Source organism: Phalacrocorax carbo, chromosome 1 (genome assembly GCF_963921805.1).
Source record: "Phalacrocorax carbo chromosome 1, bPhaCar2.1, whole genome shotgun sequence".
NCBI lineage: Eukaryota > Metazoa > Chordata > Aves > Suliformes > Phalacrocoracidae > Phalacrocorax > Phalacrocorax carbo.
Window position 1 is genome coordinate 27,442,892 of NC_087513.1, and position 26,164 is coordinate 27,469,055.

Below are 26,164 nucleotides of genomic sequence, written 5' to 3' on the forward strand. Positions count from 1 at the left end.
ATGAAGCTAGAGTTAGACTGACATGAGGAAGTGCTTCTCAGGGGCTTTGCAGAACCAGGGGTGAGACTTAAGACATTACACATTGCCGTCTACTCATATAGATTCCCATGGAAAAACTGAAGGCCTTGGAAACTTTCTTGAGCTTTGTTCTACCTTTTGTCTTATACAAGAAAAGTATTTTTCAAGTTGTCGATGGATGGCGTAGATGCTTGTTTCTGTTCTTTCCAGCTGTTTTGGTTGATCTCTTTTAGGAAGAATCACCTGAATGGGAAGAAGAGGAGGAGGAGCAAAAGAAGGAATACACTGGTGAAGATCTACAAACTGCAGTTGTTGAGGGTGTGAAAAACTCTGTTTGTAATGATAGCCAGCAAGTCCACAATTCTTCAAAAGACAATGCTGGTGAGAGAAATCAGTTAGTAAATACTGATCCCAATTCTTCCTCTATAAATAATTGATGCACAGTAAATGAACTAAAATGGTGATTGACTTCTGAGATAGCAAATATTTCCCTTGCCTGTGAATCCTAGCAGGCACTGGCAGAGAAGGAAAGCAGCTTTTGTTCCTTTTCACTTATTCTTGAACTGAAATTGTGGTGTTGGATTCCAAACAATGCTCTATGAAACTAGTGCCACTCTTGCTTCTGCTGTTGTGTAGTCCCTGCAGCAGTCTGAAAAAAATGCACAGATGAAAAAGAAAAGGAGGTCTAGTGTGTCTTGGGTGTTACAGTAGCATTCCCCTTTCTGGCTCATACCGTTGGATTGAAAAGCTGAGATTTCTCTCAGCTTCACTCAAATATTTCTGAGGCTTCAGCCAAGAGCAAGGTGTTCTGTTCCAGTGCCTCACCTTGTCCAGTTTTAAACTGCAGAAGGTCTGTCCAGTGCTACACTTGTCTGTGCTTGAAAGCATTACCAGCTTGGTCAGAGTTGAGCACTTTGGTACTCACCTCAGGTCTCAGAGCAGGAGAAGGCGCCATTTCCATTGTCTGTCTCCAGAGAGTAGCTTGGTGTGGTAGATGTTACCAGAGCATGTGTAGCTGCTGATCAAATGCTACACAGGGGGCCTGACAGAACCTGCTGTATTAAAGTGTTGTGCCCATACATGCTCTTCTTTTCTATGCATTTTACTGTAAGCATGAGTTTGGCATAGCGTAAGTGGTCAGAGCCCAGATTCAAACCAGCAGTTGCCCTCTTCTGGGGTGGGTGCCCTCACTCTCTCCAGCTCCTTCCACCTTCTTTGTGTGCATGTCTCCACACAAGTGAATACTGATTCAGTTTTGCCTAATGGAGTGGCTTAAAACAGAGAAATGAAAATAGTCTGGTCTGGCCAGGAACCCACTGAGACTGAGCCTTATGTTTGTCTGGTAGAGGAGAGACTTGGATGTTAAGCCCCTGAGATGGAAACAGCTTTTGTGTGTTTGGGGTGAGAGTTTGAGCTGTAAGCCTCTACTCTTTAAATGGCAATGCTTAGGTGTTTAGCTTCTGGGAAGGTGCAGACTAACAGTTCTCTGTCTTAGTTTGTCTGCAGCAATGGAACCACTGCACACCTGTTGGATGCAGGGCTTGACTGATGGGGGAAAAGCAGAGTGAAATATAAACACTCAGTGTCTCACCTCTTATCTCATTTGTAGGTGCCCTGCCAGCAGTGGGATCAGAGGAAGAGGAAGATGCTGAATCTCCCTGGGATTCTGAGGTACTTTTCTGTGAAGGACATGGGCCCCCCACCAGAGGGAGGTGGGGGGAGGTAAGAGTAAGACCCAGAAGCACTTGAGAGCTTGCTTTTGACTTGGGACCTACAGTTGATGAGGTTTATTTCCTCTTTTCCTGCTTTTGTCATATGCTTCTAACTGGGGGCCCTTTAAATACTTCTGCTCTAGGCCAGCTGTTCAGTTAGGATTGGGATGAAGTTAGGTCAAGCTAATGACTTGGGTCTTATAGCAACAGGCTTTCTGAGTTTTGATTTCTAGTATAGTGTTGAATCAGCAAAGTTTCTTGCTGCTTAAAGTATGCTGAGCTTTTCACAGTGGCTGGCAGGTTTGTTGCTTTTTCACCATATAGCTCTATTCTGCTGACCTGGTCAGTGGTTGTCCTTAGCATCTACAGCCTAGACTGTTAGCTACTTCTGGGTAGATCCTCTATACCATTTGTAGGTGTACTTCAGCCCTTTTTGAAAGTCATGTTCAACAGAAATACCCCACATGCTGGCTGTGTTTGCCCTTTTAGTTCTTTCTGTCTGTTGTAATGGGATAGAAGAAAACGAGCAGGGTCTGTAGCTAACCCGCTCTGGCTTTGCTTGGAGGAAAAATGAACTCTTCTTCGCCCCCTTCTTAAAAATACAAGACTAAAGTTTTTTTTTCCTAAACCATCCTTGCGATTGGGAATAGTGATGTGTTTGCTCACAATTGCAGGATACGTGCCTAGGGAACATAAGCACAAATCTGAATGTCAGGTACAAGTTCAGTACAAATGTTGGATGACCACAGACCTGCAGTTACTGGTTCACAACCTACGTCTTGAGTCACCATGTTAATTCTCTCTTGCTTCTGTCCAGTTTTTCAAGGTTTATCACCATGGCAGAATAGTTTAGATGAGTGGTGAGGTTTTTGTCTTAGATGTGAATACATACACAACTGCTGTGATTTTTCCAATATACTATGTTTTGATGTGTCCTTTCCAAGGGTGTTATCAAAGGTTTTTGTATCTCTAATACTTGATACCATGCTATCCAAGATGACTTAGCAGGAGCTTTTTGCATAGAAATGAGTTGAAAATGTGTTTGTAACAATTCTCATGCATGTGTTTTAGATTATACAGACGGATTCTGAAAGCATAAGAAAAGTATCATCTGATGTGTTACTCACAGCTGCAGAGAGACATGGAGCATGCTCACAGATTGTTTCAGGGGGACATGGCAATGGTAACTTCATGGTGGACTAAATGTTTGTCTGTAAGCATTTATAGGCTAAAGTGAACTTTATAAGTGTCTTAGGAATGCTGTTGTAATCTGGGTGGGCACTATAACATTGAAGTGCTTAGTATTTATTTGTTAACACCAGTTATCACAGCATTTGCTGGCCAGTTTGTAAAAGAAGCTGTCTTGTTTGCATTATGTGTGTCCTTCGGATGTGTTTGTGGTTTTTTGGCTTCAGGTTCTTGTTGCATAGTGATGAAAGTGTATGTGGTTTAGGACTGACATGTCTGAACATTTAAACATTCTTGGATGACAATGCAGCAGAAGAAAGCTATGATCTGGCTAAGCATTTTTTATTTCCTAGCTTAATTTTTGATAGCTTTCTCTTGTGCTTTGCCTAGGAGCTAAAATGTGACTAAAAGTTTAGATTTTGTTGCTAAGCATTTCTGCCTGTAGCTTGTGACACTGTCTCCTGGGTATCTTGAGCATAAGGTGGCAGGGAAGTTTTGCTATGTACTTTCTTCTGAAGGATTTCTCTTTCAACAAATGGTTTGTCAATCCTGCTTGTAGTATAGGTACAATAGAATAGCTAAAGAAGGTAAATCCAGTTTTAGTTTAGTAAGCTGGAAGCAAAATTTACAATCTCCTAGGAGATTGTAAACCTACTTGTTGAGTAATTGTCATGGAAGTCTGCTTTGTATGATTTTTACTAAGATAAGCTGAAAATCAGTATGAAAAGAGGGTAAAAGATTATTAGGGTAATCTTTCTAGGGTATTTCCATACGGCTGGACCACCAAGTTTACTGAAATCAAATACTGTTTGGTTTTTTATTTTTTATTTTTTAATATAAACATTTTGCTGTGGAGCCATTCTTAGTAACATTTCATATACTTCTGTCGTGAGAGCACTCAAATGGTAAAATGACCTTATGATGAGGATTTGAGAAATATGGACTAGGTGGGCCAGTAGATTATGTGGGTTTGGAAATTATTTAAAGTTGGATAAAAAATTTAAAATAAAAATATTTGGAACTAAGCTATAAATGGAGATTATGAGCAAGCAACATTTATTTCTTCTGGTTTTTTGTAAGCTAAATAAGAACAATCTGTTGAGAGCTAGCTTGATTTTTTTTTTTTTAACCTCATTGAATGGTACGTGTATGAGGTTTCTGTGTCTGGACTCACACTTTCTCTGTCCCATCAAGGGAAAGGAAAATACTCCTCAACATCACACTTGTAGGGTAATCACAGTCACAGAGCTGTTGGGCTGTTTTATGATCATTCATTACAGCGGACCAGCTTTGGCTTTTGAAATAATCCTTTTAGAAAGCAGGGTGCAACTCCTCAAAAGGACTAAATATTTTGACCTTGTTCTGTTAATGAGCATGAATTGTCCTAGTTCTGTGATTATTATTTTTTAAATCCAAGGTGCACAATGGGAAGTATGCATTGTCCATTTCTTGTATGCTGTATGATGAGGTAAATTGAATGTTAGGTGTCATACCTTGATGAAAGAATGCTTGCAACTAATACTTAGTTTTAGAAACTACTTATGTTGAATGAAGTAAAAGATACCTTCAATTAAATAAAGTAACATTTCCCAAAACATTTTTGTACCTCTAGGCTTCTTGGAGAAACCAAACGATTCCCAGGTAAGCATTTGTTCATATCAGGCTGACTACTTGTTCTGCTTATTAAATAGTATGTAGTTACTTCTAATTTGGGTTTTTTTAGTTTGTTTTTTTATGATTGGATTGTGTCTTTCATAGCTGAAGACTCCCAAATCGGTTTTGGAAATGAATGAAACCTCTCCTAAAAGCCAGCAGCAGAAAACAGGTAATGTTCACTTCATGTGGTTCTGAGTCTAGCTTCATAATCTTTCTGGATACGCATATTTAATAAAGCATATGACTTATTTGTTTTGCAGATCTATTGGAGGAGTTTGGTTTAGGAGATGCAGAGGATATTGAAGGTACACATAAGTCTCTTTATAGTATTCTTTTACGAACAGACATGTACTTGGAAATTTTTTCGTAATATTAAATTAATGGTTCTAGCAAGGTGTTCTAGGAGCAGAAGGTCTACTGAAATATGCTTTTATGTATGTGTGTTCCCTCCTGTTCGTTACCTTTCAATACTGTAAATACCCTTCCTTCACCATACCTGCTGTCATCTCCCCTTTTCAGACAGTCCTCAAGTTTTGCTTTTCTTCCAACTTCTCAGAAAAACCCTTCCTGATATTTCTGGTTCTCTGAGCATGTGCTGTGGCTGATTCCAGGCTAGGGGTCTGAAAGCTAAGCTATCCAGGAACAGCAGATGAGACAGGAGGGGTAATTCTTGGGCTCATGCTTTTGCTGCACTTAGCAGGAATTGTTACTTGCCTGGCTTTTCTCTACCTGTCTGGCAGTTGTTTTGAAACGTGTAGCAAATACAGTCCTCTGAGGCCTCCCTGTCTTGTATCATGGCGACTGTTCAGCAGGTTCAGAGGTAGGGAAGGAAAGGGGAAGAGAGACAAGGTGGGAGGAAATGGCAGTGTCAGCATGTTGTCAGGATGTCTCTTTTATTTGGAAATAAGGCTAAAAGTGAAGCAGCTAGCTGGTCCACTTATATATTGGAAAAAGGATATATGGCCTTAAAGGTTTTTTAGTTTATTTGTTCTAACATTTATTGATTTGCATATTTGTTAATCAGATGAGAAGCAATCCCCCATTCAGGTTTTAGAGTTTCTACAATCAGCTATTGAAAATATAAACCAGAGAGAGATGAACAGATATTTAGGCAAGTAACAGAGTAGGTAGTTGGAAACTTTTAAATTATTGTAACTTCTAAGGATTGAATACAAATAGTTCCATGTTCTTTGTCATCCTTGTTTTAGGGGGGAGGAATTGTTCTTTTGACAATAATAGAGATTAAACTTCACTCTAGGAAAAATATCTCTCTCTTCCTCCTCTCAACCTTCTTCTCCTCTCTCCTGTGTTTACAATGGGTAAGCAACAACAGGTCCTCTTTTGCCCTTTATTTATTTTGCAGTGATAGTGTTTTTGTGGTATGCATAGAGGATTGTTAAGTTGCACAGTTTAAACATGAGTTTTGGGTTTGTCTGTATTACACAGTAATGTGAAGCCCCATAGTGGACCACTATGTTATAAAATTATAAACACAGAAAGGAAAGACTGCCTTTTCACAGATCATTTCATGTCAGCTATTTTTCCTACGTGTCTTTATTCATCTATGCCATGTTGGGTTTTACCCATGTGTTATCTTGATGATCAGGTGTTAAGTACATGTGAAAATTTCTTTCAAACTTTTAAGTTTTGATTTGGGTTTAAGCAATTTAGATTGCTTCAGAAAAGCATCGTGATTCCTGTGGCACAAGTATTTCTAACCCTACAAAGGTTGAATGCCACCCCTCACAAGTTTATTTCATAAATCTGGAAAACAAGTACAGTATCTTGCACAATGAAATCTTGAATAAGAGATGAAATTTTTCATTCTATTTACTTTGTTACTGACTCATAGTAATAACTTATGAAAATTTATTTTTGGGTCAAAATTAGGTAGTGGTATTCTCGTATTTTCTGTATAGAAGAGTAGCTGCTTTGCACTGTAACCTGCAGAAAGTCTTTAGGTAAGACAATTTCAGGAAGGAAATCTCAAAAGAGAGGAGAGGTAAAGGCTAATTAGAAAGAACACTAAAGTCAACTTTCAATGGTGGCTAGAGAACAGGCAGTAAAAGGTGGGGGATTTACATCCCTTGTATGCACAGGGATTTCTGTGTCTTTGTTAGGCACGAAGCCAGTTTCACCTAACCCCACTGCAGGTATCCAAGAATAAAAATGCATGCTAGTATTAAATGACTAACAAAAATACTGGAATTTAATTTACTTTCTGAATTTTTTATATACTTCTGGGTTTTTTAAATGACAGGCTCTTCAGAAGCTTCAGACTAGGGTTCTACCAGTGTTTTAACTAAAAAATTCTCCCTCTGCTAAAGGTGGAAAAAGTCTTGACAATGAGGGGTGATCCCTTTTTCACAGTGTTGACAGAAGCCAATAATGCAGAAAATAGACTCGGAAATTACTGCTCCAAGATGAGAAGACATTTTACTTGCAAGAGCTAATGGGAGAAGTCCTTTTAAGTTTGTTTTTGAATTATTTTCCAGTGGCTTAGAGTTACTGATTCCATGAGAACTGGAATTTTGCAGGTGGAAGAACAGTATTGCCTTTCATCTTTCCTGCCTTTTTCCTTGTTTTGTGCCCATCATACAGAATTTTCAAGATTGATTAAACCCTATGGAAAAGAAATCTTACAGGCTTCAAAGGTCCTAAAATCTTATCTGAAGACTGAGACTTCAGACTCGGAGAGCTGCTGCTGAAAACTTTACTATTGACCATGATGGGCAAGTCTGAATAGGAGTTCAGGTTGCTTTTTGATTATAGCAGCATGGTACATAATTAAAGTATCTGGACGCTGAGACAGAATCCAAAACTTTAAGACACCTATGTACTCTGAACAGAGAATGTGAATTGCATGTTTAGAAGGCTAGTACAAAACTCCAGGTGCCAACAGCTCTGCTTTTATCCAGCTTTCGGGCAGATACAGTTGACCACAAAAGCTTGTTCAGTCTGCATTGTGCAGTATTCCTCAGGAAAGGTGTCACAGCTCTCCTGAATCCACAAAATACTTACTCTGTCTTTTAAGCAAAATTGTAGTGTCCATGTTACATGGTGGGAGTGATCACACCTATCAAGTTGTATGGTAGGAAGCTGCATGCACGTTGCAGTTTGACCTGAATGAACATTGATGAAGTGACAGAAGAAATTGGGTAACATTCCTTTATGGAAACAGTGTAGGAGCAGTCCCATCTGTCTGAGAGATTGGCCACCCCTGCTGTGCTTGGGCTGGAGTGGGTTCTAGGAGTAGTAGAAACTCTGAGCATGCTGATGTGTCCAGACACTTCTCTTTGTAGGAGATACTGAAACCATCCAAGAGGCTTATGTACAAATTACTAACATACTGGGTGCCTGTCTGTGCCTACTTCTGCTCTTTTGAGTTATTTTCCTTGTTTTCTGAAAGGATGTTACAAATCAGTGTGACGTCTCTGCAGATGCTTCTCTTTGACTTCATCAGGCTCCAATGCTTCTGGCCACCCTTTCCAGTTGGCACTCCCAGAACTGTATGATCAGTGAGGGAGGGACTTGCTGGTTCAAAATATCCAGCCACATTGCAATTCTAGTAAGAGGACAAGGACCCATGTACAAAAACTATGCATATCTATTGGAGGAAAGGAAGATGTTGATCTCCAAGTTATGGAGGCTATTTACTTATTCCAAGCATCTTGGTATTGATAATTTATGACACGGTCTACAGTAACTTCTATGGTGCTATCTACCATCATCAGCACATCTGTCTTCTATTTCTAATGCTGGATGGAACCATCATCTGCACCAGCAAACAGCTTGGTATTGGGATATCTGCAAGCATCAGTAAAGGCTAAATCTACACTGTCATCTTTGGGGGGGGGGGGGGGGGGGAAGAAAAAGGGAGAAATGCCTGTTTTCCTTACAGAACATTATGCTTAAATAATCATTAATTATTGTTGTTATTATATTTAATACTCATCAGATTGTCTGAAATGTGTCATAGTCATCAATATATCATCACAAAACCCCTGTGAAATATGTGCTGTCAATCCACTAATGGCTAATGTGTGGTGGGAAATGCTTTGTGCTAAGATACCCAAAAAAAATATACAAAAACCTAGGAAATTGCACCCACCACTGATGGAAGTGGGAGGGGAAGGTTGTTATTTCACACTGTGTAACTTGAGATTAGAATTGACCTCTGGAGACCTGTATGACTGACTGAGGAGCTTAGGTTTCCAGTTCAGACATATGAGTTGTAACTCTAAGCTTGTATCTAATGTAATCCCCTTCAAGAAATAAAAGCTTGCAAAAGCAGTCACCTAAAGCAGAAAATGCCAGAAGTGAGGTTGCCATGTAACTTGTTACCACTGGACTCTTGTATATTTATGATGGTACCTATTTTCTCCCTGTCTTGCTCACTTTTCTTCTAGGAAGAATAGAAAATTGTGTCCCTTTGTGTATAGAAAGGCTATTGCATACAAACCATAGAATTATGGAGCAGGAAATGAGGTACAGAGTGATTAAGGTGAAAAGCCTTCTTCTCTGTTTTTAGATGCCACACTTGAGCTGCTGGGATTTGTTTCTTTCTAAATACTTGATCATAGAATCATTAAGGTTGGAAAGTCCTGTAGGATCATCAAGTCCAACTGTCAACCCAACACCACCATGTGTCCTAAACCATGCCCTGAAGTGCCACGTCTACAAGTCTCTTAAATACCTCTGGGGATGGTGACTCTACCACCTCTCTGAGCAGCCTGTTCCAATGCCTGACCACTCTTTCAGTAAAGGAATTTTTCCTAATATCCAATCTAAACCTCCCCTGATGCAGCTTGAAGATACTTCAAAGTGTTCAGTGTGCCTTCCACACAAACAGTGGCAATGAGTTGCTGCTTCTGAGTTGTATCTGGGACCATTTGGAGTCCAATTCTCAGAGGTAAATTCTCAGGTATAACAGATTCAAGGTAGGCACCCCATAATGAGGAGCCCAGACTGAGTGACTGTTTCGGAGGAGTTTGTGACCTGTCCAATATTACTTAGAAATTCTGAGAGGAAAGGGTGGAATCCAGTTTTCAATGGTACAAGTGAAATGTCTGGATAATGGTCTGTTTCTCAACATCTCACAAATGTGTCTCATTCACTGTTCCATCTGTATCTTCTGCAGCAGATTAGGCAGCAGTTTGAAACACTTAGTCCAGATCCATGTCTAGAGACAGATTTGTTTCATGCATGGAGTAAATCTGGGGCCTTAAATATTTCAAGCCTGTGATTTTGTTTGTGATTTTCTGTGCACAACACATAGGGAAATTAAAATTGCTGGAGGAATGTAGCTTGTTACTGTATGGCACACAGTGAGTCCTACCCTTAAGAAACAGGAATGGTTTATTTGTGACCATTAATAGTGATTTTCAGCAAATTTCCTTCATTAATTTTCCTCAAAAGTAAAATGCCCTGGAAGAAAGGAATTCACACAGAGGTATCTTAGATCTGTATTATGATAATTTTCTCTCTAGGAATTCAAACATTTGAGGGGATGTGTTATTTTGTGTTAAGATTATTCTCACAAATATGATCATTCAAGATGCACTCTAGGTGTGAATAAGTAGTATGAAGTTATGCTGGTTATAAAAATATGTATTTTTCACTGTAGGTGAGTTCTCAGGATCTACCTTTCATATGTCATCATCAGCTGAAAAAGAAGATATCAAGGATGCCATTGAAAACTATGGGGTGCAGGTATGTAAAACCAAATATTTTGAATTAGTCTGAATTGGTAAATTGTATTATACACTAAGGTAAAGAAAACTTATCAGCCAGTGAATAATACTGATGGGAGAGTCCTATAGATGAAGGTTGTATTTCTGAAGTAAAGTTGGATACAATCTTCTTATGGTGGGTAAAATCCTTGCTATTATGTTGGATACTTGCTGTTATACTGATTTGTTTCCAGCTGGTTTGCTTAAATTTTGACCAGTGTTTTTTATCTGTGGTGCTGGGAAACAGTGCAGTCAAATACATTTATTTCCCCCCCCCATGCAAAATGCACATTCAGATGAAGGGGGATATTTGTCTCTAATCTGCTGATCTGTTTGATTAAACACGCCCAGCCTTCCCCGTTGTAAGAGAAGGGTCAAACAAAAAAACAAAATTTGGTGACCTTCCTGATGCTTTCCCTGCCTCTGCAAAATGTACCCTTGTTTGACCATGTTAAAAAGTGTTTGAGAAGTGTTTTTTCCAGAGGGGAATAAGGCAGGTGTCCTGCTTGTGTTGGGCATAGAGGTCAGGCTGGATAGAGGGATCTGGAGTCTTCTGTAACACCTCAGGGGACAGTGGAGCAAATTATTTTCACCCCACACCGAGGCACCATAAAAGAAGAACCTGCTTAATTTTAACAGGCAGAGCACAGAACTTAAGCCTATTGGAAGGTGGTAGTATTGGGGCAATGAACTTGGGAATGGAGGGACTGAGACAGATGGTGGCTGGCTGAGGTGCTCCTCCCTGGCCTGAAAGGAGGAATTTTTGCAGAGGGAGAAAAGGGCCTGGCTAACGAGAAAAGAGAGTGAGGAATTGGCTGGTCATAGCCCATTGGGAGACCAAGGCTGCTATTTAGAAGTGACCACGGGCTAAGGAGGCATGTGGGGAGGGAGCATGTTGGGAGGAATGTGACACATGACAGGAGCAGTCAGAACTGTTGAGGAACAGAGCATGGGGTCATGGACATCAGGAGAGTGGGTAGGGTTGAGGCATGGTACAGCTTTCATACAAGCTTTGGTTCCTGATTGTTGGAATAAGGGAAGGAATGGACAGGTTTCCCTAATAAATGCTTTTCTTTGGAGCTTGGAATAAATTTTAGTATTTCTGAGCCTTGGGTGAAGACTTAGTCCTAACTTAGCTTGTTCTCCTTGTGGTGGATAGTAAAAACTTGTCGTGTTCATTCACATTGTATTAGCTCCGCTGGCATGAAACTATGAAATGCCAGACAGCAGAGAATGATGGAGGAAGGCGAGTGAGAAAAATGTAGGCAGTTGTAATGAAAAACGGTACTAAAGCATAAAAAAATAAATTGCTTTGTGACAAATGCCACCAGTTACAGAAAGCAGGCAGGCTAAAAGGTAAAAGCAATCCTAATGTAATCCAAAAAAAAACCCCTGTTGTCTGTCAAATAAGTTCTTCTGGTTTTTAAGAAAATGATGATTCAGTTACCCTTTAATTTAGTCTCCTCTGATTTCTATTATAAATAGTTGCTTTTAAAATGTCTTATTTCTGTTTACATGATAGGATGAGTTTACAACAGAAGTTACCTAGATGAACTGTAACTTCCTTTTTTCTTGATAATTTTTCTGTCTGTACCTGTTTGCTAAAGGATAAATATATTTTAGAAACTGCCAACTTGATAGAAAAAACAGCACGTGAAAGTCAGACTGACAAAGCAGAAATTTCACATCAGGAAGCCCTAACAGAAAATGAGGAATCGCACAGTGCCGGCAAGCAGTTAAGCCCAAAACCTTGGGAAGAAAGATATGAAAAAATGTGGGTTGAAAATGAGAAAAGGGAACTGAAAACAAATTTTAAAAACATTACAGCAGAGCTGAAGCAGTTGTTTGGTGAAATTAATGAAACTCGGAAAACTACTTCCCGTGTGGAAGAAATGTCAGAACATGACTTCAGTGAAGAATTGAAGAGTTCTCATGTTGTTTCACCTCGTGCGACAGAACCAAGTAATAAGTTAGAAAGTAAAGGTAAATTTGGAAATACTAAACTTATGCTAGGTGGAAAAGAACCCAAAATGGAAATTGTAATTCCGAGTTTTGGTGTCCTTCCTGATCAAAATAACTTAAATGCAAATGCAGAAGATACCTGGAGTACAGAGGAAGAAGGTAGCACAAACAATACAGATAATACAAAAGAGCCTCTAGCAAAAGGAGAGGAAAAGAAAATGCCTACTATGGAACTGGGAGAGAATGAAAATGGAAGTAGTAGAAATGTAGAGGGAAGTCCTGAATACTCCCTGAGATATAGCTTAAAAACAAGTATTTTGGATGACAGTTCTAATATTCTTCCTAAAATAAGACCTGTTTCTACAAGTGATGAAAATGCACTTCTTGTAACAGAACGGAAACTTGAAAAAGACTCTGGATTTAATGATGATGTTCCCAGGGACAGCCTCATTGACAATAAAAAAATAGGAGAAACAGAAGTTGACAGTCTTTTTGCAAATGCTCCGCAATCGTGTGGCATGCTGGAAAGGAATCTTGATGAAGAACTAGAACAAGATCTGGAAAGATTTAAGAGTAAGGTAGGAATGCTGCAAATAGTATTCCTGGCTTTGGAGAAAGAGAAGGTACAGCTGCAAAAAGAGGTAGAAGTTCACCGGCTACTCCTTATTCTTTAGTCTTTCTCCATATCAATGGTCCTGTTCACTTTAGCTATTCATCATTAAGGGAAGATGCTTTGTGCAAATTGGTTTTTGTTTTAATGGAAATACATTACTTATGAATAAAGAGAGCAGTGGAGAGCTGTCCTATTCCCCTTTATGTACTTAGAAGTTTTTTGGAAAACACAGAATGCGTTATTGTTCCAGTTTAACAATAGGTGGCACTCAGTTCCAGTGTATGTAGTTGTCACTTTGTAGAGACAAAAAGAAATGCACACAATTACGTCAGTTCTGGTTTTGAATCAAAGAATGAAAATAGCTTTTGAACAGGGTCTTGACTAATCGATTCATTTGCTGTGATTTCTGCATGGTGTGTTTTCATTGCCCTTCACTAAAATATCTGTTTGCTGTGAAAACATCACTGCTTCTGGGTTTGGCGTCTGTTTCTCCCCCCATCCCTTCCCCACCCAACCCCCCATATTGAGGAAGCAGTAGCCCAGCACACTTCCACTTTATTTTTTTTTTTCTGTGTTTTTACAACTAATATTGTGCAGTTGTTCTAACTCTTTGTCCATCAGTAATGCTTTCACTTTTTTGTTGTTCCTGTTTTAAGATAAACTGTTGTTTTCTTTCTAAGGGCTATGTTTTTATATCTTTAATCATGAGTGAATTTGAAGTACTTTCAATGACTCAATACACTTTGTAGTGTAATTTTGTGAAAATGCTCCTCTAAAGGAATTTAACTTTTTTTTTATTTTACATGATTTCAGAGGTAAACCCTGAATTACTCAGTCTTGGGTATGGCGTTTTCCTCTTCTAGAAATACTGAGAAATATATGAAGCTTAATTTTCTTTTTGTAGGTTGAGAAGGAAAAAAACAAAGAAAGATGTTTCAAAATGCAGGCGGTGGCAAAACAGGAAGATCTTGATAAATTAAGTACACCAGCAGGCAACGTTACTAATCAGCAAATGAAACAAAAGCTTACTCTAAGGAAGAATGACTCTTTCAAAATGGAGGATGAAAACACTGTAGAAGAAGACAAAAAGAATTTTTCATCTGAGGAGAGATCAAAATCGATTAAAATGCCAATGAAAGGGTAAACTAAGGAAATAATCTCTAATTCTTATTTGTAGTACTACTAAAGTATCTTTTAGGTTTTCTAATATATAGTCGTTGAAGTAGTTTCTTCAATGCTAAAAGCCATACTGAGTAGTCTACTGCTTCGCATACATTTAAGAAAGTTTTTTTAGGAATAAACGAAAGCTCATAATGGAGGTTCAAATTTATTACCTGCTTTAATAAAAAAGAAAAAAAAGAGAAAGCAAATTCCTGTGGATTTGATTGTCATTACTGAGGCAAAACACATCCTCAAAACCAGAGCTGAAGACTGGAAAACAACCAGTTATTTTTGTGGGAAATGACCATCCAGAAAAGAAAAGTAGGAACTTGCAGCGTACTTTGCTTTCACCCTTTCCTAGGTGATTTTAGTCATCTCCATGCAGTTGGTGTTTTCCTTTCCATTAAGTTCAGATGCTCTTTGTCAGGAAAAGGGAAAAGATGATATTACCAAACCAATCTCAAAAGTTTGAAGAAAGCACAAGTATTTTTATGTAACCGTATGCAGGAGTGTTTTCCTGTCTGTCCTTCAAAGGAATCTCTGCTCTAGGTACTTCTTCTAATGGGGATATTAGATATGTTCCAGCTTACCCGAATCTACCTTAGATTCCACATTTCCCCCTCATAATTAGGGGAAGGTTTTTCAAATATTTGGGTATCTTCTATGATCTTTGGAGTCAAGCCTGTGTTTTATTGTAGATGTTTTTCATCTCAGTTGTTTCTGGACATCATCTTAAGTATGTCTGTCTGTCTTACTGAAATATTTTATGTAAAGCTACTGGGTGATTTTTTTTTTTGTCTTTCTGTTTAATATAGTAAATTTGCCCTGAATGCCAAAGTTGCAAGGAAAAACAAAAGACAGACTTCAAAGCGTAAAGTTAATCAGCAGATGAGCTCTTCCAGTGGGAATAATTTTCAAATGCTGGATGACAGCACTTTCAGTGAAACATCTCAAGATGAAGGAAGGTACTGAATATAAGGAATGTTATAAATAAACTTGCTTAATGATAAAAATTGACCTGAAAGCTAAAGGTAAGTTTTGTAAGCATGATGCATACCATGATTCTTGTTCTTTCATATGGCAACGCTACCTGATGGCCTTTGTGTTCAAAAACACTTCCTTTTTGCTTAGAGTGCTTTGAAGGTACTAGCCAAGTTAATGAGGTCAGATGTGCGCAAATTCTGACTTTGCCGAGTGTGCGTGTGCATAAATATAAAAATTTTAAAAAGCGAGAGGAGAGACTTAGAAAAGAGCAAAATCAATCTTTCGCTGCAGGCATCTCAGGTTTTTCTGCCCTTTGTTTCTTTCCCAGCTGTGTCCCCTCCCAACTTCTTGCCCACCCTGAAGTTACTCGTGTGGGAGGCAAAGTGAGAAGGAGGTGTTGGCACTATACAATCACTACTCAGCAACAGCTAAAACGGGTGTGTTTTGGTCAGAAATCTAACACACAGCACTGTGTGGGCTGAGATGAAAATTAACTCCACCCCAGCTGGACGCAGTACACTAGAGAACTCAAAATTATGGTTCTTTGACCTGTAAGAAAAGGATTCTCAATACCGAAGAGAGCTAAACCTCTAATGTGAAACAGGGAATGCACGTAACTGTGTATCTGTGTATCTGTAGCTGTAAGGTTCTTACAATTTTGAGTGAAGTGCAGAGAACAGTTATTTCAACTATTTGCTTAATAGTACACAAAATTTTTTCAGTCTTCAACTACATCTAACAAAGTTTTTCTATTAAATTTTAGTTTAATTCATTTCTGAAATGAAGTTTCCAGAGCAACTTTAGATATTCTTCATAATGCAATATAAGGTAAAAGCATTCCAGTACTGAAATATATTTCTGTTTTTTCAGACCTGCAGCAAAAACGGGGAGTGAAAAGAACAAGGTACTACAAAATTAGTTTCTTGATAGTTTGTATCGGCTTTTAATCACATAGATGGGAACAGCATCTATGTAGCGATCAACCAGATACACAAATTTCTGCTAGTATGCAACTTTATCATATTTGAGCCAAATCTATGGGCTGTGAATGAGAGAATGTATCATTCATTCATTTGTAATGATCTGTAATGCTATATAGTTGTATACAGAAAATACTGTATTGTTTGTAGGTCACACAAATGGATGTAACTGGTGACCTTGATTTAACCCACTCATCTGACACAACTTCAGAGGATGTTGAATTACCAACTTCAACCTACAAAGAGGCTATGTTGCTCTTAGAACAGCTTAGTGTGGATCATACGGGTATGTTTTTAAGTCACTTTGTCTTCAGCTGTTACAAGTTTCTCTTCTAAAACATGATTTCATTACATGCACTCCTAGATATTTTAGTTTTATATTTTGATGTAATATTTTTTTATGTTTATAGATCCCCTCAAAAGATGTGAAATTCTCACCTAACCTTAGATGTGTGCCTGTATTGTCAGCAGACATGCCTTACTTTATCATTGGTTCTCTGTCTAGCCAAAGCAGGAGAAGAAGGTTCTTGCAAAATACAGTTCAGCTCCTTCTAATGCAGTCATCAAGAGTTAGCAAGATATCTTTTTCCGCTTTATATTGCCCCAATAGTTAATGACAAATTTTGTTAGGCAAGGGCTAAAGGCCAATCCCCTCACACAGCTACTCTCTCACTGCTCCTTCCCAACAAATAGGACAAAATAGGATGAAAAAGCTCAAGGATCAATATAAAGGCAGGACTACCACTTATCAGTTACTCTCACATGCAAAACAGACTCCAGGAAACTTAACTTAGTTTGTTACCAGTTACATTTGGACAAAGACAAAAAAAAGTTAAAAGAACACCCCACCCCACCCCCTCTCAAGCTCAACTTCACTCCCTCACTCACAACTCCCATATCGCTCCCTAGGTAGCGCAGGGAGGCTGGGGGCTGCAGGCAGGACACAGCAGTTTCCCTCTGCTGCTCCTTCCTCACACTTTTCTCCTGCTTCAGTGTGAGTCCTTTTAGGGTCTGCAGTCCTTCAGGGAAAACATGCTCCATCCTGGGCTCTCCAGGGGCTACAGGTCCTTTAGGAAATATGAACTTGCTGTGGCATTGGGTCCTCCACAGTGCTGCACTGTGGATGTCTGCTCCAGCATGGCTCTCTCCAGGGGCCGCAGGGAAATGCATGTTGCATGATGGTGTCTCTGTGGGCAGCAAGGGAATCTCAGTTCCGGCACCTGGAGCACCTCCTCCCCCTCATTCTTCACTTACCTTGGTGTTCACAGGGCTGTTTTTCACGTTCTCTTCCACTTCTCCCCCTGCGTGGCATTTTTACCATTTCCTAAATATGTTTTCCTTGAGGTGCCACCAACATGGCTGAGAGGCTCAGTTGTGCCCTGCAGTGGCTCCATCAGAGCTGGTTTTGTCAGGTACAGGGAAACCCCTGGCCTCTTCTCACAGAGACCTCCCTACTACTTGCAGTTTTCCCATTACCAAAACCTTGCCACCTACACCCAGTGCAGCAAAGCATTAAATAATTTATACATTGGAACATATTTGTGCATATGTCCAGCTTTGTGTCTTTTCTATCTCAAAATAGGTTCTGCTATTTTGTTGAAAATTCAAAATATACTTCTTGAATATGAACAGATAATAGAACGTGAGAAAAATCGGTATACAGCTGTCTGGAGAGAAGTAAGGAAACTGGAAAGTGAGAAGGAAGAGTCACAATTAATAGCGGAAGAGACTCAAGATTTGAAATCCATATTGGCTCACCAAGAAGTAGAATGGAAAAGTGATATCCAAAGCCTTAAGTATGTAACCTTGCATTCTGATAATGAGCTACCCTGTCAGCATTCACGTTCCAGAAGATGCTGATGGTACAGGCAATAGGATGAGAAGTTTCTCGTCATTTGGGTTTTTTTTAATCCCATGGGCAAGTTATGTTATTAAGGACATAATGTCAGGGTGGGAAATGCCTGGATATTAGCCCCATATAAAATCTTCTGGATGTTGGTTTAACTTTTTTTTTTAATAGCAAGAGAGGAGAACAAGAGTGTACATGTAGGAAAATAATATTTATAAGAGATTTATGTGCTATGTATTTTTTTTTTTTAATTTTGTCTTCACAGCTTCTGTTGGAGTATAATACTAGGAATTCTGGTAACTCCAGAGAATGCAACTCAGAACAGAGCTTAGAGCATTTGTTTGCTTGTTTGTTTGAAAGGTCAAATCTGGGATTGCTGTTTTCTCCATACTCCTGAGCTAGACTTGGGTGGCGTGAGGTTTTTAATCACTGTTCACGTCAGACAGGAGTGGCCAGCAGGCACCATACGAAATTCAGCATGGACAGATACAAAGCCCTGCACTTGGGAAGGAAGATCTCCTTGTGATGATGTACCATGGGATGGCCTGGCTGGGGAGCTTGCTGAGAAGGCCCTTGTGGTCTTGGCAGAGAGCAAGCTCAACATGAGCCAGTGTGAGCTGGCAGCTGAGAATGCCAACAGCATTCTGGGCTGTAGTAAGAGCAGCAGAGCCAGGAGATTGAGGGGAGTAATTGTCCACCCCTACTCGGCACTTGCTGAATTGTGGCTAGAGCACCGGGTCCAATTTTTGGCTTCCCTGTACAAGAGAGATCTTAATCAAGATGTGTGAGTTCAGCAGAGAGTTGCCAAGTTGGTCAGGGAGCAGGAGCACCAGCTCTGTGAGGAGAGGCTGAGGGAACTGAGCTTGGAGTCGTGCCTCCCAGTATGTGGAATAGGATTGAGGAAGACAAAGCCAGTCCCAACTTCGCCTGGATTTGACTCCAACCATTTTTCAAAATTTTCAAATATCTAGTCATAACAAAGACTTAATACTTGTATTCTAAATAAATTCTAAAAGCAATATTAACTTATAAAATCTATACTTTTTTGTGAAATTACACTAAAAACTATAAAGCTTTTTCCTTTCAATATTAACCATTCAAATACAAATGTTACTGTCAATCTTCTGCATAATTTATTAGTGGTTGCTGATACTTAGTTTGTGGAATTTCTAAAGCAGATTTTCAGTTGTCAAGCACTTTCCTTATGTTAATACTTGATTTTTCTTTTTTGTTGTTGTTTGCTATTGCAAGGATATCAGATAAAAATATTCCAAATAATTATCAAATTTAAAACTGCTTTCTTGTTTGGGTGCTGTGGACACACCATGAACCATTTTTTAACATGTTGGTGCTTATTGCTGATTGTTTCAGAGAGTGGAGAAGTTGACATTCCCTAAGGCTTTCATTATAAGTTAGCTTCAAAATTAAATTGCTATTGTTTCTCCTGGATGTAGATCCATTGAGGTTTAAAGCTACTTTTAATCGTATTAAGCTTAAACCCTATGCATTTCTAAATCTATTTTTGAACACTGACCTAATTATTGAGTAAATGGAAACTGCTTGCTCCTCCTATGGTCAGCAGTTCTTTTAGATTTACAGAAGGCTTGCTAAAAAGTTGTTGGGTGTGTCATAGATAAGTGGTGTGCTGCTTCAGCAGTATTACTTGCAATCACAAAATCTGTAATACGTAGGCAATGCTCAGCATATTAAGAAAATGTATATTAATCATAGTAAAAGTTTATGATGCTTTGATCTGATAGGACAATGAACTCCTTTTGAATGAAGTGTCTGTAATATGAAGATGATTTTTTAAAGAATTATAGAAATGTGCATACTACTGTATATTTACTGATACAGACCTATTTAAAAATCAACAATAGGTCACTCAGTGATTTAATTCCATAGCTTGTACAACTGATACCATGGATAATGAAATGAAGTTAGAATTCTCTAAAAAGTCAAAGATTACAGTAAAAATATGTAATCTTAAAAGATTTAACATGTTTATGGTTTAAGTTGTCTCTGCAACTTGGGAATGTGGAATATCCACTTTTTATATTAGGGCTTTAGCTTCTCAAATATTCTGTTAAATCCCAGATTTACTTTGAAACAAGAAGAGGAAAAGAGGCTCAGAATAGAAACACTATATGAGAAAACAAGAGAAAAACTCAGAAGCAAAGAAGATCAATATTGTAAAGAGATGGAGGAGAAACAGCAACTTGAGTTACACTCAAGGAATTTAGAAATGGAGTTAATAACACTGAGAAAGCTCTTGAAACAGGTATATTAAATAATGAGTTAAACTCTTGTCTTACTTTTTGCTTCTTTTTAACCGGCATTGTATTCCAGTATGCCTAAAGAAGGAGGTACGTTGTTAATGGAAGAGGCATTGGATAACTATTGCCAAAGTTTGAGGACAGTTGAGAACAGTTGTTTCACAAGCATCGCAAGCAGGCTGTTCTCTTTTTTTTTTTTTCTTTTTTTCCCCTTTTCTTCCCCCCCTTTGCAAGTTCATGATTCCTTTATTCTTTTTTCAAAATTTAGGTTTCATTTTGTATTTCAGGCAAAGCCCGACTTTGAGTTATTCTTCTAAATTACTACAAAACACTCTGTATTGCTTCTTAATTTTTCAGAAGAAAACTAAAATTTATTATTTATAGATGGATTATCGTAACTGTGGGGAAGCAAAAATATTTGAAAGAAAATGAAGGAGAATGGGAAAGTATTGCTAGTTATGATTTTTTTCAAGATGCAAGTAGTTTAATTATATTACTGTAGGTTGAAGAAGAGCGTGATGAAACACAGAGACAGCTTTCTCAGGAAAAGAGTGCCAGAGCCCTGCAAGAAGGAATTTTGAACAACCACCTTTGGAGACAGAAGGAACTAGAAGAAGAGACAAGAAGAACTATAGGAAAAAATTCAGAGGTAAGCAGATTTTTTTTCTAATTAATTAAATTTCACCGTGTTCATTCTAAAGTCGTGAAAAATCTTAAATCTTTTCTTTCTGCTTCTTGATGGATTATTTACAGTTTACCAATATATCTTCACTGTGTAAATACCCTTTATGCTTTCCCATATGTCTTTAAGTTCCGGAAAGCGACATCAATCCCATATGTACCGGAATTGCATGTGCAAGTAGGAAACTAATAGAAGACACTATTTACCCTGTTTCTTAAGCTACCTGGTATTTTTCATTTTGTAGACATTTTATCATCAATTTTTAAGGTTTCTATCAGTGAAACGCTCCCACATCAAGGTTGATCAGGAAGAAAGTTGGTTGACGCTCACTCTTTGTGTTCCCATTACTTGGTTTTGTTTTTTCTTTCTTGTAATTACTTATTCCCTTATCAAACTTACTTCAAGTATGCCTTTCTTTTCCACCTCACATACGAAAATTTTATGGAAGAATATCAGCAATTATTTAAACTATGTAGGAGTTAGAATAATTGGATGAGAAAAAGCAATCATAAACACTGTATTTTAAAAAAAATCTTGAGAAGCATTTACTGAATTTACTAAGAATGCACAGTGCTTTGAAGAATAACTTGCTCTTGGCTGTGCTGCCCGATAAATGTAGGGTGAATATGTTTACGTGGTAAAAAGTTATATCTATAATAAACAGGAAATTACAAGACTATTGCATTCCAGGGACAATTGAGTTGTATAGCTACCTTCCAGTAATATAGATAACTGCTAAGGCATTTGACAACTGATACAAGATGAAAAGTACCATTTATATTTGTTGCAATTTTGCTAAATGTCCCAGAAGGAAAATACCCTTTTTAGCCTTGTTTTTACTGGATTTGGAATACAGCTAAATTAACCTTGAAGGGAATATTTTAAAGGTATGCACATACAAGAAAGCACTGTCACTTTAAAAGCTTTATACTTGAGATATTTTAAATAATTTTATTATTTGGTTGCTGGTTTAAATAAAAAAAAAAGGCATTGTATATTTGGGGTGTTCATTTAAGTTTTACGGGTATGTTATGCTTCCAGGATGTGCGTGCATTGTACATGTGCATGGGTTCATAGAGTAGCTTATGTATTATCTGGAATTTCACTCTCATCTTTGAAGTCGTGCTTCAGTAGTAGAAATGCTAAAATGCAGTTTGATGCTGAAGTGGTTTTGTAGATTCATTTTCAATCTTCTATTTCTTCATGTTCTCTGTGATTCAGGAATCCGACACTGAGAGAGAAAAGGATCTGTTGTTCAGAAATCAGTTACTACAAGATGAGATTGCTATGCTAAGACTAGAACTTGATCAAGTAAGACTTAGGCACCAGGAGGAAGAAGGAAAATATTTAGAGGAAAATGAGACCTTGAAAGAAAAAAATGAAGATCTCAAAAAGGAACTTAAACTGAATGAGGAAGCCTTAACACAAACAGTTTTTCAGTACAATGGGCAGCTGAACTTACTAAAGACAGAATCTGCAGTGCTAACTTCCAAACTTGAGCAGACAAAAGAAAGCAAAGACAGACTAGAGACAGAAATTGAATCATTTCGTTCCCGCCTGAACACTACTGTCCAAGAACTTGAACGTCATCAGTCATCAAAAAATGATGTTGAACGAACATTTCAGAGAGAACGTGATGAATGGCTTCGCTTGCAAGACAAGCTTCATCATGACCTCTCTGATGTGCGAGAAACCAACAAGAGCTTGTCTCAGCAGTTGAGTAAAGCTGAAAGCAAAGCTAATAGTCTAGAAAACGAGCTTCACCAGTTGAAACAAATGCTCAGAGAAAAAACATTGCTTTTAGAAATGACCCAAAAAGAATTAAGTCAAGCCCAGTGTCAGGCAAAGGAATGCGATCATGCTCGACAACTTGAGAAAGATCAAGTAAGCAAATTTATAATAAAGCAGGAATCCATGCAGGAGCGATTGGCCCAGCTCCAGAGTGAAAATCTTTTACTCCGTCAGCAACTGGAAGATATGCAGAACAAGGGAATAATCAAAGAAAAAGTAGTGAATGATGTGCAGGACCGGTTTAATGATATTTTCAACAAACTCAGAGCTGATACTGAAAAGCAAGTTTACCTAGTGGAAGAGAGAAACAAGGAATTAAATGCCAAGTGTGCTGATTTAAGAGAACAAGTCTTTAAACATGAGACTGACAAAGTAGAAAGAGAGGTAAAGTATCCACTTAGAAAGCACAATTGAAAGTTTGTCAGTTCTTGGAATTATCTTATACCTGGTACATTCTAGACACATAAGTTTTGGGATGTGTGGGACCAAATAATGCTGATTTGTTCAGATCTGTGTTTCTCTTGGAACTGTGAAAGGTTTTAGCGAACAACATTTTACTGCTCAGATCTGATCAGAGAACAGAAAAAAGGTATCCAAGTCTAAACTTCGATCAAGAAAGGTAATTTGTCTCTAGAACTTTTTTCATTTCTCTTCCTTTGTCCATTTTATGCCCTGTAGAATGATTTTATGTATTGGATGGGTTTTATATATGTATTGCACTGATGACACAAATAAGAGTGGTATAAAAGGAAAAACCATCCATTATGGAAGGGTTGAGAAATGGAGATGCAGACAAGTGAAGTGATGGGGAATGAATTTATATTAAGCTCCTACAGAGAAAAAAATTACTTCTCCATAAGTTGCCATCAAAATAGAAGAGTATTAGTAGTGTCCAGGTGTTAACTTATGTATGTGTTTAGGGGGTTCTAAGGGGCCTGCCTGTTCCTTGAGAAGGTAATTTCAGACACCGACCTAAGCTTTCTCTTCTCTACTTTATGAAGTGTAGCCATATTCAAATATGTTCTTCCTTTGTGGCTCTGTGAAAGACTAACTGGACAAAAGACTAATTAGGAAATCAGTTAAACTGCCTTTCTGCAAATTGACACGATACATGAGTGTGAAACATGCTTCTGTGCAGAGCACCAGCATAATTCTATGTCGCTCAAACATGCATGAACCAAGTGTTGCTCCCATTTCTGCATGTACATGTTTTTTAAGAAAAAAGGTGGAAGAAAATAAAGGTGGGGGTAGGAGTGAGGAAATAGGTAGACTAAATGTAGGCAAAAGTAGAAAAAGCTATAAAAAATGGGAGAATGTATTATATATGCTCCTAGGGGTAGGTAGGGTCTTCTCTACTGAACAAATCCAGAATCTTTGAGTGAAGTAGATTCTGCATGTGTCAGATAACCACCTTATTATTCATTTGTCATTTACTTTAAGGTGTGGGGGAGAACTCCAGCAGTGCTGTCAGTCATTTCAATCTGTGAATTGCTTTGTATTCTTACTACCAAAATAACAGGTTCCTTTTGAAGATACTACATCTCTATCTGAACTATCCAGATTTTTGTAAACCTAATCTGTCAGTATAAAGGCAGTTGTTACTCTAAAATGAACTCAGTAAGATGACTGCCAGAGGATGTGATTCCATGTACACTTAAAGCGTATCTCAAAAGAGCTTTCAGATATATGTATTCTTTTAATCATAATTGTATAATGGAGGAATAGAACAAAGAACGGTTTAATACAAAATCCTGCCTTTGGTCATCAGAGTAATATCGGCAGTCAAACTATAGCTTTTACATCACAAAAGATTTCTTAGGGTTTTGTTAGAAAGAAATACGTGATTGCAGTGTGTGCTTGTGTGTTGTTCCAAGAAGAATAATCCTTGAAACTTTTTTTTGTATTAGGAAACAGAAATCCTCATTAATAGCTCCTGATAGTTTGAAGGTGCTCAGCTGAGAAAGATGAAGGGAGGTCATAATCTGTAGATGCCTGCTGGTTGGTGGCAGGCAAAATTTCATACCTTTTAGTTCAATCTGAAGACAGGTCTAACTGTATAATCAAATAAGTTAAAGTAAGAACATGAAATAGCCCCATTTCCTTCATGCTCATTTAACTGTTTCATTAGGGCATGATCAGGCAGCTACAGCAGGAGCTTGCTGATGCTCTTAAAAAGCAATCTATGTCAGAAGCTTCACTTGAAGTTACTACACGCTACCGCAGTGACCTGGAGGAAGACAAAATGCGCTTGCAAAAGGAATTGGAGAAGGTTAAAACCAAGGTACATAATGTCTGTAATTATATGAATAAATCTGAGGGTGGCTGTTGAAAGTAGGAACGAATGATGTCCTAAAACCTAGAAGAAACTTCAGCAGAATAGATTCAGTGATGTGTGAATGAATGGTAATGTTTTATTGTGGTTTAGTCCCAGTCAGCAACTGAGCACCACACAGCCACTCGCTCACTGCCCCCCAGAGGGATGGGGGAGAGAACTGGAGGAGCAAAAGTGAGGAAACCCATGGGTTGAGATAAAGACACTTCAATTGGTAAGGTAAAAGCCGCCCACGCAAGCAAAGCAAAATAAGGAATTAATTCACCCCTTCCCATGGGCGGGCAGCTGTTCAGCCATCTCCAGGAAAGCAGGGCTCTATCACGCTTAATGGTTACTTGGGAAGACAAATGCCATCACTCTGAATGTCCCCCCGGTTCCTCCTTCTTCCTCAGCTTTATATACTAAGCATGATTTCATATGGTACGGAATATCCCTTTGGTCAGTTGGGATCAGCTGTCCCAGCTGTGCTCCCTCTCAGCTTCTTGTGCACCTGGCAGAGCATGGGAGCTGGAAAAGTCCCTGACTTGTGTAAGCACTACGTAGCAACAACTAAACCATCTCTACATTATAAACACTATTTTTAGCACAAATCCAAAACATAGCCCCATACTAGCTACTGTGAAGAAAATTAACTCTATCCCAGCTGAAACAGGACATTTATAAACCTGGTGTCTATGATTGGAAGGTCTTTGACGTAAGGACACTATGTCCTTACTTGGACAAAGGATTGGATTTGCTAAGGCATTTTGCAGAATAAACTGATGTGTCTATAGCTTACTGCATTTGGTTGGGCCAAGCAGGTTAATTTCTGAAGAACAGTAGAAATAGTGGACTGCACCTGGGATTTTTTTTTATGCTGTCTGTGCTCCCCTGCCCCACCACCAGGTAACATGTTGTGTATTTTGAAAGCTCTTGTAAATTATTCTGCATATATCTTCCCCCTGCCCCCTTCTTTGGCCCTGCTGTAATTTGCCAGCCTTAAGCAGCCTTCTGGCAAGTGACCTGGAAGCCGCTTTCTGAGGCAGGGACCACATTTTGCAGCGTTCTTCAAAAACTGGAGCAGAGAGGCCTCAGAGCTCTGAAATAAAAATCATCTTAAATCTCCTTGGGAGGGAGCTGTGAAGAAGCTGTAGGAGAAGGATGAACTATTTAAGTCACATTTTCAATGGAGGAGCAAACAAGGGGATACAAAGAGTGTCACGAGTCACTGGAAGGGTGTGAGGGTCCG

General features: G+C 38.6%; 1 protein-coding gene across 2 annotated transcripts in view; it reads left to right on the forward strand.

The window, feature by feature from the left end:
- LOC104048328 (ankyrin repeat domain-containing protein 26) overlaps nt 1-26,164 on the forward strand; it is a 59,124-nt gene that overhangs the window by 16,265 nt on the left and 16,695 nt on the right. For both annotated transcript variants that reach the window (XM_064446737.1, XM_064446747.1), the window contains exons 11-26: nt 252-399; nt 1,628-1,689; nt 2,802-2,913; nt 4,531-4,559; nt 4,677-4,743; nt 4,835-4,879; nt 10,201-10,286; nt 13,786-14,021; nt 14,858-15,007; nt 15,897-15,930; nt 16,157-16,292; nt 17,589-17,802; nt 19,953-20,136; nt 20,634-20,780; nt 22,035-22,988; nt 24,733-24,885. In XM_064446737.1, the coding sequence (XP_064302807.1) occupies nt 252-399; nt 1,628-1,689; nt 2,802-2,913; nt 4,531-4,559; nt 4,677-4,743; nt 4,835-4,879; nt 10,201-10,286; nt 13,786-14,021; nt 14,858-15,007; nt 15,897-15,930; nt 16,157-16,292; nt 17,589-17,802; nt 19,953-20,136; nt 20,634-20,780; nt 22,035-22,988; nt 24,733-24,885 (2,757 nt within the window). The remainder of the gene's footprint in view (nt 1-251; nt 400-1,627; nt 1,690-2,801; nt 2,914-4,530; nt 4,560-4,676; nt 4,744-4,834; nt 4,880-10,200; nt 10,287-13,785; nt 14,022-14,857; nt 15,008-15,896; nt 15,931-16,156; nt 16,293-17,588; nt 17,803-19,952; nt 20,137-20,633; nt 20,781-22,034; nt 22,989-24,732; nt 24,886-26,164) is intronic.